The 17,372-nt window shown below is 50.0% G+C and overlaps 1 protein-coding gene across 3 annotated transcripts in view; it reads left to right on the forward strand.

Annotated features, from left to right (window-relative positions):
- Positions 1–17,372, forward strand: part of LOC135531988 (protein MTSS 1-like) — a 55,953-nt gene that overhangs the window by 14,911 nt on the left and 23,670 nt on the right. For 2 of the 3 annotated variants that reach the window (XM_064959670.1, XM_064959672.1), the window contains exons 4-7: positions 9,653–9,810; positions 11,394–11,501; positions 15,388–15,485; positions 16,853–17,078. In XM_064959670.1, coding sequence (XP_064815742.1) covers positions 9,653–9,810; positions 11,394–11,501; positions 15,388–15,485; positions 16,853–17,078 — 590 coding nt within the window. The remainder of the gene's footprint in view (positions 1–9,652; positions 9,811–11,393; positions 11,502–15,387; positions 15,486–16,852; positions 17,079–17,372) is intronic. The other variant, XM_064959671.1, reaches the window with a different exon arrangement.

Genomic DNA, 17,372 nt, shown 5'->3' on the forward strand with positions numbered 1-17,372 from the left:
CACTCCCTCCTCCTGTCCTGTCCTCCCCTGTCTAGCCCTGTCCTGTCTGTTCTGCTCTCTGTCTCACTCCCTCCTCCTGTCCTCTCCTCCCCTGTCTAGCCCTGTCCTGTCTGTTCTGCTCTCTGTCTCACTCCCTCCTCCTGTCCTCTCCTCCCCTGTCTAGCCATGTCCTGTCTGTTCTGCTCTCTGTCTCACTCCCTCCTCCTGTCCTCTCCTCCCCTGTCTAGCCCTGTCCTGTCTGTTCTGCTCTCTGTCTCACTCCCTCCTCCTGTCCTCTCCTCCCCTGTCTAGCCCTGTCCTGTCTGTTCTGCTCTCTGTCTCACTCCCTCCTCCTGTCCTCTCCTCCCCTGTCTAGCCATGTCCTGTCTGTTCTGCTCTCTGTCTCACTCCCTCCTCCTGTCCTCTCCTCCCCTGTCTAGCCCTGTCCTGTCTGTTCTGCTCTCTGTCTCACTCCCTCCTCCTGTCCTGTCCTCCCCTGTCTAGCCCTGTCCTGTCTGTTCTGCTCTCTGTCTCACTCCCTCCTCCTGTCCTCTCCTCCCCTGTCTAGCCCTGTCCTGTCTGTTCTGCTCTCTGTCTCACTCCCTCCTCCTGTCCTCTCCTCCCCTGTCTAGCCATGTCCTGTCTGTTCTGCTCTCTGTCTCACTCCCTCCTCCTGTCCTCTCCTCCCCTGTCTAGCCCTGTCCTGTCTGTTCTGCTCTCTGTCTCACTCCCTCCTCCTGTCCTCTCCTCCCCTGTCTAGCCCTGTCCTGTCTGTTCTGCTCTCTGTCTCACTCCCTCCTCCTGTCCTCTCCTCCCCTGTCTAGCCATGTCCTGTCTGTTCTGCTCTCTGTCTCACTCCCTCCTCCTGTCCTCTCCTCCCCTGTCTAGCCCTGTCCTGTCTGTTCTGCTCTCTGTCTCACTCCCTCCTCCTGTCCTGTCCTCCCCTGTCTAGCCCTGCGCTGTCTGTTCTGCTCTCTGTCTCACTCCCTCCTCCTGTCCTGTCGTCCCCTGTCTAGCCCTGTCCTGTGTTCTGCTCTCTGTCTCACTCCCTCCTCCTGTCCTGTCCTCCCCTTTCTAGCCCTGTCCTGTGTTCTGCTCTCTGTCTCACTCCCTCCTCCTGTCCTGTCCTCCCCTGTCCAGCTATGTCCTATCTGTTCTGCTCTGTCTCACTCCCTCCTCCTGTCCTATCCTCCCCTGTCTAGCCCTGCGCTGTCTGTTCTGCTCTCTGTCTCACTCCCTCCTCCTGTCCTGTCCTCCCCTGTCTAGCCCTGTCCTGTGTTCTGCTCTCTGTCTCACTCCCTCCTCCTGTCCTGTCCTCCCCTGTCTAGCCCTGCGCTGTCTGTTCTGCTCTCTGTCTCACTCCCTCCTCCTGTCCTATCCTCCCCTGTCTAGCCCTGCGCTGTCTGTTCTGCTCTCTGTCTCACTCCCTCCTCCTGTCCTGTCCTCCCCTGTCTAGCCCTGTCCTGTGTTCTGCTCTCTGTCTCACTCCCTCCTCCTGTCCTATCCTCCCCTGTCTAGCCCTGTCCTGTCTGTTCTGCTCTCTGTCTCACTCCCTCCTCCTGTCCTGTCCTCCCCTGTCTAGCCCTGCGCTGTCTGTTCTGCTCTCTGTCTCACTCCCTCCTCCTGTCCTGTCCTCCCCTGTCTAGCCCTGTCCTGTCTGTTCTACTCTCTGTCTCACTCCCTCCTCCTGTCCTCTCCTCCCCTGTCTAGCCCTGCGCTGTCTGTTCTGCTCTCTGTCTCACTCCCTCCTCCTGTCCTGTCCTCCCCTGTCTAGCCCTGTCCTGTCTGTTCTGCTCTCTGTCTCACTCCCTCCTCCTGTCCTCTCCTCCCCTGTCTAGCCCTGCGCTGTCTGTTCTGCTCTCTGTCTCACTCCCTCCTCCTGTCCTGTCCTCCCCTGTCTAGCCCTGTCCTGTCTGTTCTGCTCTCTGTCTCACTCCCTCCTCCTGTCCTGTCCTCCCCTGTCTAGCCCTGTCCTGTCTGTTCTGCTCTCTGTCTCACTCCCTCCTCCTGTCCTGTCCTCCCCTGTCTAGCCCTGTCCTGTCTGTTCTGCTCTCTGTCTCACTCCCTCCTCCTGTCCTATCCTCCCCTGTCTAGCCCTGTCCTGTCTGTTCTGCTCTCTGTCTCACTCCCTCCTCCTGTCCTGTCCTCCCCTGTCTAGCCCTGTCCTGTCTGTTCTGCTCTCTGTCTCACTCCCTCCTCCTGTCCTGTCCTCCCCTGTCTAGCCCTGTCCTGTCTGTTCTGCTCTCTGTCTCACTCCCTCCTCCTGTCCTATCCTCCCCTGTCTAGCCCTGTCCTGTCTGTTCTGCTCTCTGTCTCACTCCCTCCTCCTGTCCTCTCCTCCCCTGTCTAGCCCTGTCCTGTCTGTTCTGCTCTCTGTCTCACTCCCTCCTCCTGTCCTGTCCTCCCCTGTCTAGCCCTGTCCTGTGTTCTGCTCTCTGTCTCACTCCCTCCTCCTGTCCTGTCCTCCCCTGTCTAGCCCTGTCCTGTCTGTTCTGCTCTCTGTCTCACTCCCTCCTCCTGTCCTGTCCTCCCCTGTCTAGCCCTGTCCTGTGTTCTGCTCTCTGTCTCACTCCCTCCTCCTGTCCTGTCCTCCCCTGTCTAGCCCTGTCCTGTGTTCTGCTCTCTGTCTCACTCCCTCCTCCTGTCCTGTCCTCCCCTGTCTAGCCCTGTCCTGTCTGTTCTGCTCTCTGTCTCACTCCCTCCTCCTGTCCTGTCCTCCCCTGTCTAGCCCTGTGCTGTCTGTTCTGCTCTCTGTCTCACTCCCTCCTCCTGTCCTGTCCTCCCCTGTCTAGCCCTGTCCTGTGTTCTGCTCTCTGTCTCACTCCCTCCTCCTGTCCTGTCCTCCCCTGTCTAGCCCTGTCCTGTCTGTTCTGCTCTCTGTCTCACTCCCTCCTCCTGTCCTGTCCTCCCCTGTCTAGCCCTGTCCTGTCTGTTCTGCTCTCTGTCTCACTCCCTCCTCCTGTCCTGTCCTCCCCTGTCTAGCCCTGTCCTGTCTGTTCTGCTCTCTGTCTCACTCCCTCCTCCTGTCCTATCCTCCCCCTGTCTAGCCCTGTCCTGTCTGTTCTGCTCTCTGTCTCACTCCCTCCTCCTGTCCTGTCCTCCCCTGTCTAGCCCTGTCCTGTCTGTTCTGCTCTCTGTCTCACTCCCTCCTCCTGTCCTGTCCTCCCCTGTCTAGCCCTGTCCTGTCTGTTCTGCTCTCTGTCTCACTCCCTCCTCCTGTCCTATCCTCCCCTGTCTAGCCCTGTCCTGTCTGTTCTGCTCTCTGTCTCACTCCCTCCTCCTGTCCTCTCCTCCCCTGTCTAGCCCTGTCCTGTGTTCTGCTCTCTGTCTCACTCCCTCCTCCTGTCCTGTCCTCCCCTGTCTAGCCCTGTCCTGTCTGTTCTGCTCTCTGTCTCACTCCCTCCTCCTTTTCCTCTCCTCTCCTGTCTAGCCCTGTCCTGTCTGTTCTGCTCTCTGTCTCACTCCCTCCTCCTATCCTGTCTGTTCTGCTCTCTGTCTCACTCCCTCCTCCTGTCCTGTCTGTTCTGCTCTCTGTCTCACTCCCTCCTCCTGTCCTGTCCTCCCCTGTCTAGCCCTGTCCTGTGTTCTGCTCTCTGTCTCACTCCCTCCTCCTGTCCTGTCCTCCCCTGTCTAGCCCTGTCCTGTCTGTTCTGCTCTCTGTCTCACTCCCTCCTCCTGTCCTGTCCTCCCCTGTCTAGCCCTGTGCTGTCTGTTCTGCTCTCTGTCTCACTCCCTCCTCCTGTCCTGTCCTCCCCTGTCTAGCCCTGTCCTGTGTTCTGCTCTCTGTCTCACTCCCTCCTCCTGTCCTGTCCTCCCCTGTCTAGCCCTGTCCTGTCTGTTCTGCTCTCTGTCTCACTCCCTCCTCCTGTCCTGTCCTCCCCTGTCTAGCCCTGTCCTGTCTGTTCTGCTCTCTGTCTCACTCCCTCCTCCTGTCCTATCCTCCCCTGTCTAGCCCTGTCCTGTCTGTTTTGCTCTCTGTCTCACTCCCTCCTCCTGTCCTGTCCTCCCCTGTCTAGCCCTGTCCTGTCTGTTCTGCTCTCTGTCTCACTCCCTCCTCCTGTCCTGTCCTCCCCTGTCTAGCCCTGTCCTGTCTGTTCTGCTCTCTGTCTCACTCCCTCCTCCTGTCCTGTCCTCCCCTGTCTAGCCCTGTCCTGTGTTCTGCTCTCTGTCTCACTCCCTCCTCCTGTCCTGTCCTCCCCTGTCTAGCCCTGTCCTGTCTGTTCTGCTCTCTGTCTCACTCCCTCCTCCTGTCCTGTCCTCCCCTGTCTAGCCCTGTCCTGTCTGTTCTGCTCTCTATCTCACTCCCTCCTCCTATCCTGTCCTCCCCTGTCTAGCCCTGTCCTGTCTGTTCTGCTCTCTGTCTCACTCCCTCCTCCTGTCCTCTCCTCCCCTGTCTAGCCCTGTCCTGTCTGTTCTGCTCTCTGTCTCACTCCCTCCTCCTATCCTGTCCTCCCCTGTCTAGCCCTGTCCTGTCTGTTCTGCTCTCTGTCTCACTCCCTCCTCCTGTCCTGTCCTCCCCTGTCTAGCCCTGTCCTGTCTGTTCTGCTCTCTATCTCACTCCCTCCTCCTATCCTGTCCTCCCCTGTCTAGCCCTGTCCTGTCTGTTCTGCTCTCTGTCTCACTCCCTCCTCCTGTCCTGTCCTCCCCTGTCTAGCCCTGTCCTGTCTGTTCTGCTCTCTATCTCACTCCCTCCTCCTATCCTGTCCTCCCCTGTCTAGCCCTGTCCTGTCTGTTCTGCTCTCTGTCTCACTCCCTCCTCCTGTCCTGTCCTCCCCTGTCTAGCCCTGTCCTGTGTTCTGCTCTCTGTCTCACTCCCTCCTCCTGTCCTGTCCTCCCCCGTCCAGCCCTGTCCTGTGTTCTGCTCTCTGTCTCACTCCCTCCTCCTGTCCTATCCTCCCCCGTCCAGCCCTGTCCTGTCTGTTCTGCTCTCTGTCTCACTCCCTCCTCCTGTCCTCTCCTCCCCTGTCGAGCCCTGTCCTGTCTGTTCTGCTCTCTGTCTCTCTCCCTCTTCCTGTCCTGTCTGTTCTGCTCTCTGTCTCACTCCCTCCTCCTGTCCTCTCCTCCCCTGTCTAGCCCTGTCCTGTGTTCTGCTCTCTGTCTCACTCCCTCCTCCTGTCTTGTCCTCCCCTGTCTAGCCCTGTCCTGTCTGTTCTGCTCTCTGTCTCACTCCCTCCTCCTGTCTTGTCCTCCCCTGTCTAGCCCTGTCCTGTCTGTTCTGCTCTCTGTCTCACTCCCTCCTCCTGTCCTGTCCTCCCCTGTCTAGCCCTGTCCTGTCTGTTCTGCTCTCTGTCTCACTCCCTCCTCCTATCCTATCCTCCCCTGTCTGTTATCAAACCAATGTGATGAACTCTCCAACCCTCTGCCCACATGTTGTCTGGCTAGTCTGAAAGCTCTGCCAGGGGAGGGAATGGATGTACAGGGTGACTGGGTTCCTACCAACTGTCTGTTAGATACTGTGTTTGAGCCATTGCAGTAGCATGAACCTCTGATGCATGTTATCTGATGAATTATTCTCAGTAGCCGTGTGTCCCATTCTTCAGTATGGTTTGGTATGGTATGTTTCGGTATGGTATGGTTTGGTATGATTTGGGTTGGTATGGTTTGGTATGGTATGGTTTGGTATGGTATTGTATGGGTTGGTATGGGTTTGGTATGATTTGGGTTGGTATGGTTTGGTATGGTATGTTTCGGTATGGTTTGGTATGGTATTGTATGGGTTGGTATGATTTGGGTTGGTATGGTTTGGTATGGTATGTTTTGGTATGGTTTGGTATGATTTGGGTTGGTATGGTTTGGTATGGTATGTTTCGTTATGGTTTGGTATGGTAAGTTTCGGTATGGTATGTTTCGGTATGGTTTGGTATGTTTCGGTATGGTTTGGTATGTTTCGGTATGGTTTGGTATGTTTCGGTATGGTTTGGTATGGTATGTTTTAGTGTGGTATGGTGTGGTATGGTATGTTTCGGTATGGTTTGGTGTGGTATGTTTCGGTATGTTTCGGTATGGTTTGGTATGGTTTGGTATGTTTCGGTATGGTTTGGTATGTTTCGGTATGGTTTGGTATGTTTCGGTATGGTTTGGTATGTTTCGGTATGGTGTGGTATGGTTTGGTATGGTGTGGTATGGTATGTTTCGGTATGGTTTGGTATGGTATGTTTCGGTATGTTTCGGTATGGTTTGGTATGTTTCGGTATGGTTTGGTATGGTATGTTTTAGTATGTTTTGGTATGGTGTGGTATGGTATGTTTCGGTATGGTTTGGTATGGTTTGGTATGTTTCGGTATGGTTTGGTATGTTTCAGGTATGGTTTGATATGTTTCGGTATGGTTTGGTATGGTTTGGTATGTTTCGGTATGGTTTGGTATGTTTCGGTATGGTTTGGTATGTTTCGGTATGGTTTGGTATGGTATGTTTTAGTATGGTTTGGTATGGTGTGGTATGGTATGTTTCGGTATGTTTTGGTATGGTTTGGTATGGTATGTTTCGGTATGTTTCGGTATGGTTTGGTATGTTTCGGTATGGTTTGGTATGGTATGTTTTAGTATGTTTCGGTATGGTATGGTTTGGTATGGTATGTTTTAGTATGGTTTGGTATGTTGTCTGTGGCTTCAGGCAGAGGAAGCAGCAATCTGGCCCTCGTCATTGACACAGAGATACTGACATAACAAACAAACAAACACACACACACACACACAAACACTCACACTCACACACACACACACACACACACTAACCTAACATCAGCTAAAGCTCATTTTAACAACAAGCCTAAGCTGTCATTTCATGCTCGTAACTGCCCAGCATTATGGATAATGCGTTCAGCAAGAACACAGACACACACACACTCTCACACACACACAGACACACACACACTCTCGCACACACACAGACACACACACACTCTCGCACACACACAGACACACACACACACACACACACACAGACACACACACACTCTCACTCACACACACACACACACACACACACACACACACACACACACACACACACACACACACACACACACACACACACACACACACACACACACACAGACACACACACAGACACACACACACTCTCACTCACACACACACAGACACACACACAGACACACACACTCACACACACACACACACACACACACACACACACACACACACACACACACACACACACACACACACACACACACACACACACACACACACACACACACACACACACAGACACACACACACAGACGCACACACACAGACACACACACACAGACGCACACACACAGACACACATACACACACACACACACACACACACACACACTCTCACTCACACACCAACATCCGACTGCCTTAGACACTGTGTAAAAACAGTGCATTCCATGGTCAGAGGGTAACACCAACCAGAGCTGGACTTTTTGACGAGGGCACTTTTCTGAGTCCAGGCAGCTCTCATAGAAATCACAGAGTAATTATATGTCTTGTGAAAAGCTTTTCTTGCATCCTAGTATAGAGTCATTTTAACTGTAGGTGTCAGTTTGAGTTCCCAGTTCCGGTCACGCTTCATCTCCTCTGATCGTTTCCCAAAAATCCTAGAAAAGTTTTTAAATAGTTCTAAAAACACAACATTTCTCCCATATTTCTCAAGAGCGCTGGAAAGGCAAGCCAAACCAAAATGGGTAAATGTTTGGATTCCTATATGGAAATATCATCCATCCATTGTGTTAAACGACTACTGGATAATCTTGAGTTTCCCCAAAAGTTAAAGTTACGTTCTCACTGCTCATTGAAGCAACAACGATGCAGTCATACGTTTGACTTACAGTAGCAGCCTATTCTGGTGTTGTCATCCACAAAGCCTCAGGGTAAAACCTCACTGTTGAGAAACATTTTACTTACATTTTCCAGCCTGGTTGGGACCTTGATGGGGTGTCGAGGAGAGGCTGGTGACAAAAGGTTAGATAATCAGCCTGGACGGGCTGGCTGCTTAGGCCGAGTCCAGGAGAGAGAGAGAAGGAGAGAGAGAGAGAGAGAGACCGAGGGAGAGAGAGAGAGAAGGAGAGACAGGGAGAGAGAGAGAGAGAAGGAGAGACCGAGGGAGAGAGAGGAGAGACCGAGGGAGAGAGAGAGAGAAGGAGAGACAGGGAGAGAGAGAGAGAGAAGGAGAGACCGAGGGAGAGAGAGGAGAGACCGAGGGAGAGAGAGAGAGAAGGAGAGACAGGGAGAGAGAGAGAGAGAAGGAGAGACCGAGGGGAGAGAGAGGAGAGACCGAGGGAGAGAGAGAGAGAAGGAGAGACAGGGAGAGAGAGAGAGAGAAGGAGAGACCGAGGGAGAGAGAGGAGAGACCGAGGGAGAGAGAGAGAGAGAAGGAGAGACAGGGAGAGAGAGAGAGAGAAGGAGAGACCGAGGGAGAGAGAGAGAGAAGGAGAGACAGGGAGAGAGAGAGAGAGAAGGAGAGACCGAGGGAGAGAGAGGAGAGACCGAGGGAGAGAGAGAGAGAAGGAGAGACAGGGAGAGAGAGAGAGAGAAGGAGAGAGAAGGAGAGAGAGAAGGAGAGAGAGAGAGGAGGAGAGAGAGGGAAGGAGAGAAAGAGAAGGAGAGACAGAGAAGGAGAGACAGAGAGGGCGAGCTCAGGGAGGATAGTCTGCCAGTCTTCAAGGAGAGAGCTCAGGGAGGATAGTCTGCCAGTCTTCAAGGACAGGATAAACAACAGAAGCCCAGTAGTGATAAGTTACAATATGACACCATGACCTTTGCCCTCTCATACATCACACCTACATTGCACATGGAATATTCACAAAAGAGCAGACTCCAAGCGAAATCAAGGGCCCTCAAATACCTTTTAGTCCCCGGTCTGTGGTGAAGAGCCCCCCCAGTGTGATGTGAGTGATGTGTAATGATAGTAGCAGTATATTAACAGTAGCGGTGTGTCCCAGGTCTTTGGTGAAGAGCCCCCCCAGTATGATGTGAGTGATGTGTAATGATAGTAGCAGTATATTAACAGTAGCGGTGTGTCCCAGGTCTTTGGTGAAGAGCCCCCCCAGTATGATGTGAGTGATGTGTAATGATAGTAGCAGTATATTAACAGTAGCGGTGTGTCCCAGGTCTTTGGTGAAGAGCCCCCCAGTATGATGTGAGTGATGTGTAATGATCGTACCAGTATATTAACAGTAGCGGTGTGTCTGTGGTGAAGAGCCCCCCCCAGTGTGATGTGTAATGATAGTAGCCGTGTGTCCCAGGTCTGTGGTGAAGAGCCCCCCCAGTGTGATGTGTAATGATAGTACCAGTATATTAACAGTAGCGGTGTGTCTGTGGTGAAGAGCCCCCCCCCAGTGTGATGTGTAATGATAGTAGCGGTGTGTCCCAGGTCTGTGGTGAAGAGCCCCCCCCAGTGTGATGTGTAATGATAGTAGCGGTGTGTCCCAGGTCTGTGGTGAAGAGCCCCCCCAGGGTGATGTGTAATGATAGTAGCGGTGTGTCCCAGGTCTGTGGTGAAGAGCCCCCCAGTGTGATGTGTAATGATAGTAGTGGTGTGTCCCAGGTCTGTGGTGAAGAGCCCCCCCAGTGTGATGTGTAATGATAGTAGCGGTGTGTCCCAGGTCTGTGGTGAAGAGCCCCCCCAGTGTGATGTGTAATGATCGTACCAGTATATTAACAGTAGCCTTGTGTCCCAGGGCGAGGAGACGTCCAGCCCCAGCTGAACAGTGCCATGCAGGACGTCAGTGATAAATACCTGCTGCTGGAGGAGACGGAGAAACAGGCCGTCAGGAAGGCCCTTGTCGAGGAGAGGAGCAGGTTGTGTACCTTCGTCTCCATGCTACGACCTGTCGTGGTGAGTCATAACATAACACATACACTAACACACACAACACAGAGGTCAGAGGTCAGGCTAAGGCCATGGTGGTGAGTCATAACAGAACACATACACTAACACGCACAACACAGGGGTCAGAGGTCAGGCTAAGGCCGTGGTGGTGAGTCATAACATAACACACACACACAACACAGAGGTCAGAGGTCAGGCTAAGGCCGTGGTGGTGAGTCCGTTGGAAATACACACACCATGGGAGATGCTGATTCCTCATTATTAACACCCAGAGGAAATGTTCCTCATTAACACCCAGAGGAAACTCCTCATTTAACACCCAGAGGAAATGTTCCTCATTAACACCCAGAGTAAATGTTCCTCATTAACACCCAGAGTAAATGTTCCTCATTAACACCCAGAGGAAACTCCTAATTAACACCCAGAGGAAACTCCTCATTAACACCCAGAGGAAACTCCTCATTAAACACCCAGAGGAAACTCCTCATTAACACCCAGAGGAAATGTCCCTCATTAACACCCAGAGGAAATGTCCCTCATTAACGCCCAGAGGAAATATTCCCCATTAACGCCCAGAGGAAATGTTCCTCATTTAACACCCAGAGGAAACTCCTCATTAACACCCAGAGGAAATGTTCCTCATTAACACCCAGAGGAAATGTTCCTCATTGACACCCAGAGGAAATGTTCCTCATTGACACCCAGAGGAAATGTTCCTCATTGACACCCAGAGGAAATGTTCCTCATTGACACCCAGAGGAAATGTTCCTCATTAACACCCAGAGGAAATGTTCCTCATTAACACCCAGAGGAAATATTCCTCATTAACACCCAGAGGAAATATTCCCCATTAACGCCCAGAGGAAATATTCCTCATTGACACCCAGAGGAAATGTTCCTCATGGACACCCAGAGGAAATGTTCCTCATTAACACCCAGAGGAAACTCCTCATTTAACACCCAGAGGAAACTCCTCATTAACACCCAGAAGAAATATTCCTCATTAACACACAGAGGAAATGTTCCTCATTTGACACCCAGAGGAAATGTTCCTCATTAACACCCAGAGGAAACTCCTCATTTAACACCCAGAGGAAACTCCTCATTAACACCCAGAAGAAATATTCCTCATTAACACCCAGAGGAAACTCCTCATTAACACCCAGAGGAAATGTTCCTCATTAACACCCAGAGGAAATGTTCCTCATTAACACCCAGAGGAAACTCCTCATTTAACACCCAGAGGAAACTCCTCATTAACACCCAGAAGAAATATTCCTCATTAACACCCAGAGGAAACTCCTCATTAACACCCAGAGGAAATGTTCCTCATTGACACCCAGAGGAAACTCCTCATTAACACCCAGAGGAAATGATCCTCATTAACGCCCAAAGGAAACTCCTCATTAACACCCAGAGTAAATGTTCCTCATTAACGCCCAAAGGAAATGTTCCATAAGAAGCACAATGTTGACGTTTCAGTTTAAGATGTTGTTGTTGTTGTTGTTGTTGTTATGATCAGTATGAGTAGGACTGATGACATCACCTGGATAAACACAGGATCAATAAACACATTGTGATCCTTCCAGGATGAGGAGATCTCCATGCTAGGAGAGGTCACCCACCTCCAGACCATATCTGACGACCTCAAGATGCTGACCATGGATCCTCACAAGCTGCCCCCCGCCAGCGAACAGGTACCGTATCCCTGACCCTAACCTGAACCCTGATCCTGACCGTATCCCTGACCCTAACCTGAACCCTGATCCTGACCGTATCCCTGACCCTGACCCTGACCCGAACCCTGACCCTGACCGTATCCCTGACCCTGATCCTGACCCTGACCCGAACCCTGACCCTGACCGTATCCCTGACCCTGATCCTGACCCTGACCCGAACCCTGACCCTGACCCTGATCCTGACCGTATCCCTGACCCTAACCCTGACCCTGATCCTGACCCTGACCCTGATCCTGACCGTATCCCTGACCCTGATCCTGACCCTGACCCGAACCCTGACCCTTACCCTGACCGTATCCCTGACCCTAACCCGAACCCTGACTCTGACCGTATCCCTGATCCTGACCCTAACCCTGACCCTAACCCTGACCCTGATCCTGACCCTCACCGTATCCCTGACCCTGATCCTAACCCTGATCCTAACCCTGATCCTAACCCTGATCCTGACCCTAACCCTGATCCTGACCCTAACCCTGATTTTGAGTTTGAGTTTGAGTTTATTTTTATTTTTACAGGGACAGTGCACATTAATCAACGTTTCAGTAAAAGTGCCGGTTTTAGCCAGCCGGCTAATTTTCAACCGCAGTCCCTGGGCAGGTTATTAAAAACAATTACAATATAGACAATAGCAACATAGAACAAGCAAGACATAGCAACATAGGACAAGCAAGACGTAGCATACAGACAGAGCAACATAGAGCAAAAAGCAGCAAGACAAAATTCATAAAAGCAACAAAGTGTTTCCACACCTCACAAGCTACAGACAACAGACAACATGGAAAGCGGCAACACACAGCTAGGGACCATGTTCACAAATCTGATTGACCCTGACCTTAAACCTGACCCTGACCGTATCCCTGACCCTGACCCTGATCCTGACCCTCACCGTATCCCTGACCCTGATCCTAACCCTGATCCTAACCCTGATCCTAACCCTGACCCTAACCCTGACCCTAACCCTGACCCTAACCCTGATCCTAACCCTGACCCTGATCCTGACCCTCACCGTATCCCTGACCCTGATCCTAACCCGGATCCTGACCCTAACCCTGATCCTGACCCTGACCTTATCCCTGACTTAATCCCTGACCCTAACCCTGACTCCTCAGACTATAGGGTTTCATTTAATATCTGTGTTTCCTCCTCAGACTCTAGGGTTCCATTTAATATCTGTGTTTCCTCCTCAGACTATAGGGTTCCATTTAATATCTGTGTTTCCTCCTCAGACTATAGGGTTCCATTTAATATCTGTGTTTCCTCCTCAGACTGTAGGGTTTCATTTAATATCTGTGTTTCCTCCTCAGACTATAGGGTTCCATTTCATATCTGTGTTTCCTCCTCAGACTATAGGGTTCCATTTAATATCTGTGTTTCCTCCTCAGACTGTAGGGTTCCATTTAATATCTGTGTTTCCTCCTCAGACTGTAGGGTTCCATTTCATATCTGTGTTTCCTCCTCAGACTGTAGGGTTCCATTTAATATCTGTGTTTCCTCCTCAGACTGTAGGGTTCCATTTCATATCTGTGTTTCCTCCTCAGACTGTAGGGTTCCATTTAATATCTGTGTTTCCTCCTCAGACTATAGGGTTCCATTTAATATCTGTGTTTCCTCCTCAGACTGTAGGGTTCCATTTCATATCTGTGTTTCCTCCTCAGACTATAGGGTTCCATTTCATATCTGTGTTTCCTCCTCAGACTGTAGGGTTCCATTTAATATCTGTGTTTCCTCCTCAGACTGTAGGGTTCCATTTAATATCTGTCCCATGTGTTTCCTCCTCAGACTGTAGGGTTCCATTTAATATCTGTGTTTCCTCCTCAGACTGTAGGGTTCCATTTCATATCTGTGTTTCCTCCTCAGACTGTAGGGTTTCATTTAATATCTGTGTTTCCTCCTCAGACTGTAGGGTTTCATTTAATATCTGTGTTTCCTCCTCAGACTATAGGGTTCCATTTCATATCTGTGTTTCCTCCTCAGACTATAGGGTTCCATTTAATATCTGTGTTTCCTCCTCAGACTGTAGGGTTCCATTTAATATCTGTGTTTCCTCCTCAGACTGTAGGGTTCCATTTAATATCTGTGTTTCCTCCTCAGACTGTAGGGTTCCATTTAATATCTGTCCCATGTGTTTCCTCCTCAGACTGTAGGGTTCCATTTAATATCTGTGTTTCCTCCTCAGACTGTAGGGTTCCATTTAATATCTGTGTTTCCTCCTCAGACTGTAGGGTTCCATTTAATATCTGTGTTTCCTCCTCAGACTGTAGGGTTCCATTTAATATCTGTCCCATGTGTTTCCTCCTCAGACTGTAGGGTTCCATTTAATATCTGTGTTTCCTCCTCAGACTGTAGGGTTCCATTTAATATCTGTCCCATGTGTTTCCTCCTCAGACTGTAGGGTTCCATTTAATATCTGTGTTTCCTCCTCAGACTGTAGGGTTCCATTTCATATCTGTGTTTCCTCCTCAGACTGTAGGGTTCCATTTCATATCTGTGTTTCCTCCTCAGACTATAGGGTTCCATTTCATATCTATGTTTCCTCCTCAGACTATAGGGTTCCATTTCATATCTGTGTTTCCTCCTCAGACTATAGGGTTCCATTTAATATCTGTGTTTCCTCCTCAGACTGTAGGGTTCCATTTCATATCTGTGTTTCCTCCTCAGACTGTAGGGTTCCATTTCATATCTGTGTTTCCTCCTCAGACTGTAGGGTTCCATTTCATATCTGTGTTTCCTCCTCAGACTGTAGGGTTCCATTTCATATCTGTGTTTCCTCCTCAGACTGTAGGGTTCCATTTAATATCTGTGTTTCCTCCTCAGACTATAGGGTTCCATTTCATATCTGTGTTTCCTCCTCAGACTGTAGGGTTCCATTTCATATCTGTGTTTCCTCCTCAGACTATAGGGTTCCATTTAATATCTGTCCCATGTGTTTCCTCCTCAGACTGTAGGGTTCCATTTAATATCTGTGTTTCCTCCTCAGACTGTAGGGTTCCATTTAATATCTGTGTTTCCTCCTCAGACTATAGGGTTCCATTTCATATCTGTGTTTCCTCCTCAGACTGTAGGGTTCCATTTCATATCTGTGTTTCCTCCTCAGACTATAGGGTTCCATTTCATATCTGTGTTTCCTCCTCAGACTGTAGGGTTCCATTTAATATCTGTGTTTCTTCCTCAGACTATAGGGTTCCATTTAATATCTGTGTTTCCTCCTCAGACTATAGGGTTCCATTTAATATCTGTGTTTCCTCCTCAGACTGTAGGGTTCCATTTCATATCTGTGTTTCCTCCTCAGACTGTAGGGTTCCATTTAATATCTGTGTTTCCTCCTCAGACTGTAGGGTTCCATTTCATATCTGTGTTTCCTCCTCAGACTATAGGGTTCCATTTAATATCTGTGTTTCCTCCTCAGACTATAGGGTTCCATTTAATATCTGTGTTTCCTCCTCAGACTGTAGGGTTCCATTTCATATCTGTGTTTCCTCCTCAGACTGTAGGGTTCCATTTCATATCTGTGTTTCCTCCTCAGACTGTAGGGTTCCATTTAATATCTGTGTTTCCTCCTCAGACTATAGGGTTCCATTTAATATCTGTCCCATGTGTTTCCTCCTCAGACTGTAGGGTTCCATTTCATATCTGTGTTTCCTCCTCAGACTGTAGGGTTCCATTTCATATCTGTGTTTCCTCCTCAGACTGTAGGGTTCCATTTCATATCTGTGTTTCCTCCTCAGACTGTAGGGTTCCATTTAATATCTGTGTTTCCTCCTCAGACTATAGGGTTCCATTTAATATCTGTCCCATGTGTTTCCTCCTCAGACACTGATCTGTCATTGTTGTTTTGTCCTGTCAGGTGATTCTGGATCTGAAAGGCTCTGACTATAACTGGTCCTATCAGACTCCTCCCTCCTCCCCCAGCACCACTAGGTCCAGGAAGTCCAGTATGTGCAGGTAGGTGTCCTAGGACCAGAAACGCAGCTTGTCACCTTTATCTATGCAGGGGGGGGCTGTTCAGAACCTTCAGATGGAAATGGGTCATCTCTAGTAGTCCCAGTATGTAGTGGTGTCTTGGACCAGAACCAGACCACATCCAGAATGTTTCACCTTTAACTGAACTGAAAAACAACCCTAGACCCATATTCACACAGAGATCTGATCTAGGATCAGTTTTGCCTAAATTTTACATATTGAAACAATTATATAGACAGTGGGGAACTGATCCTACTCTTCGACGCCCTGATGAAAGACAGACCCCGCCCCCCAGTGGTGGGTAGAGGAACTGCAGCCGTTTGTGATGTCATATCACTGCCCAATCTCTTCACCTACTTGTTTCCTGGGGGAATTGAAGATAGTTCATTCATTTCACCCAGACTTGTAAATATATCACTGCGTGTGTTATGAATGTAGACATTTCAATATTAAATGTCATTGTTACTTCAGCCTTCCAGCTGTTTCTATAGAATATGACTTATAATAAACCCCCCCTCCACCTCGTGTCCTTCCGTACATGGCTGTTGTTGTCGTCACACTGGTTGGGTTTGTAAAACACTTTGTGCTGTGATGCCTGCCGTGTTTTCATCTTGTGATGCATTTGACTTTGTTTACATCATTTTAATTCAAGTTGTAGGATCCACAGATCCTTGTTAAAATGTCACTGTTTGATGGTCGGTCAATGGACCCAATGATAAAGGCAACTGTCTGTATGGCGACCACAGTCCAACTTGCTTGTAGATGCACTGAGCATGATAGACGTTGATATATATATATATATATTGTGGTAATGTTTATTATGATTTCATGCCTGGTTGTTTTAATATTTTAATTTGACTGTTTGTTCACAGTCACTGCCTGCTGCATTGGTTTGGAGTGTTAACCCATTCACTGTCTGTCTGTCTGTCTGTCTCTCTCACCCTCCTGCCTGTTTGTCTGTCTGTCTGTCTGTCTGTCTGTCTGTCTGTCTCTCACCCTCCTGCCTGTTCCCCTGTCTGTCTCTCCACCTGTCTGCCTGTCTGTCTGTCTACCTGTCTGTCCACCTGTCTGTCTGTCTCTCCACCTGGCTTTCTGTCTCTCCACCTGTCTGTCTGTCTGTCTCTCCACCTGTCTGTCTCTTCACCTGTCTGTCTGTCCGTCTGTCTGTCTGTCTGTCTCTCCACCCGTCTGTCTGTCTGTCTGTCTGTCTGTCTGTCTGTCTGTCTGTCTCTCCACCTGTCTGTCTGTCTCTCCACCCGTCTGTCTGTCTGTCTGTCTGTCTGTCTGTCTGTCTGTCTGTCTGTCTCTCCACCTGTCTGTCTGTCTCTCCACCCGTCTCACCCTAACAGCAGTCTGAACAGCGTAAACAGTAGTGACTCTCGCTCCAGCGGCACATCCCACTCTCACTCCCCTTCCTCCTCCTCCTGCTCCTCCCACTACGGCTACCGTAGCTCCACCCTGCCCCAGCAGGCCGCGGCACGACTGTCCTCCATGTCCTCCCACGACTCAGGATTCATCTCCCAGCCAGACACCTCCAAGTCTCCATCACCCATGCCCCAGGAACCACTACCGCAGGTAAGACGACACTACACTGCACTACACTACAGTACACCTCCAAGTCTCCATCACCCATGCCCCAGGAACCACTACCGCAGGTAAGACGACACTACACTGCACTACACTGCACTACACTGCACTACACTACAGTACAGTACACTACACTACACTACAGTACACTACACTACACTACACTACACTACACTACAGTACAGTACAGTGCACTACTCTACACTACAGTACACTGCACTACACTACACTACACTGCACTACACTACACTACACTACAGTGCACTACTCTACACTACAGTA

This window comes from Oncorhynchus masou, unplaced genomic scaffold, assembly GCF_036934945.1.
Source record: "Oncorhynchus masou masou isolate Uvic2021 unplaced genomic scaffold, UVic_Omas_1.1 unplaced_scaffold_1697, whole genome shotgun sequence".
In the NCBI taxonomy this organism is placed as follows: domain Eukaryota; kingdom Metazoa; phylum Chordata; class Actinopteri; order Salmoniformes; family Salmonidae; genus Oncorhynchus; species Oncorhynchus masou.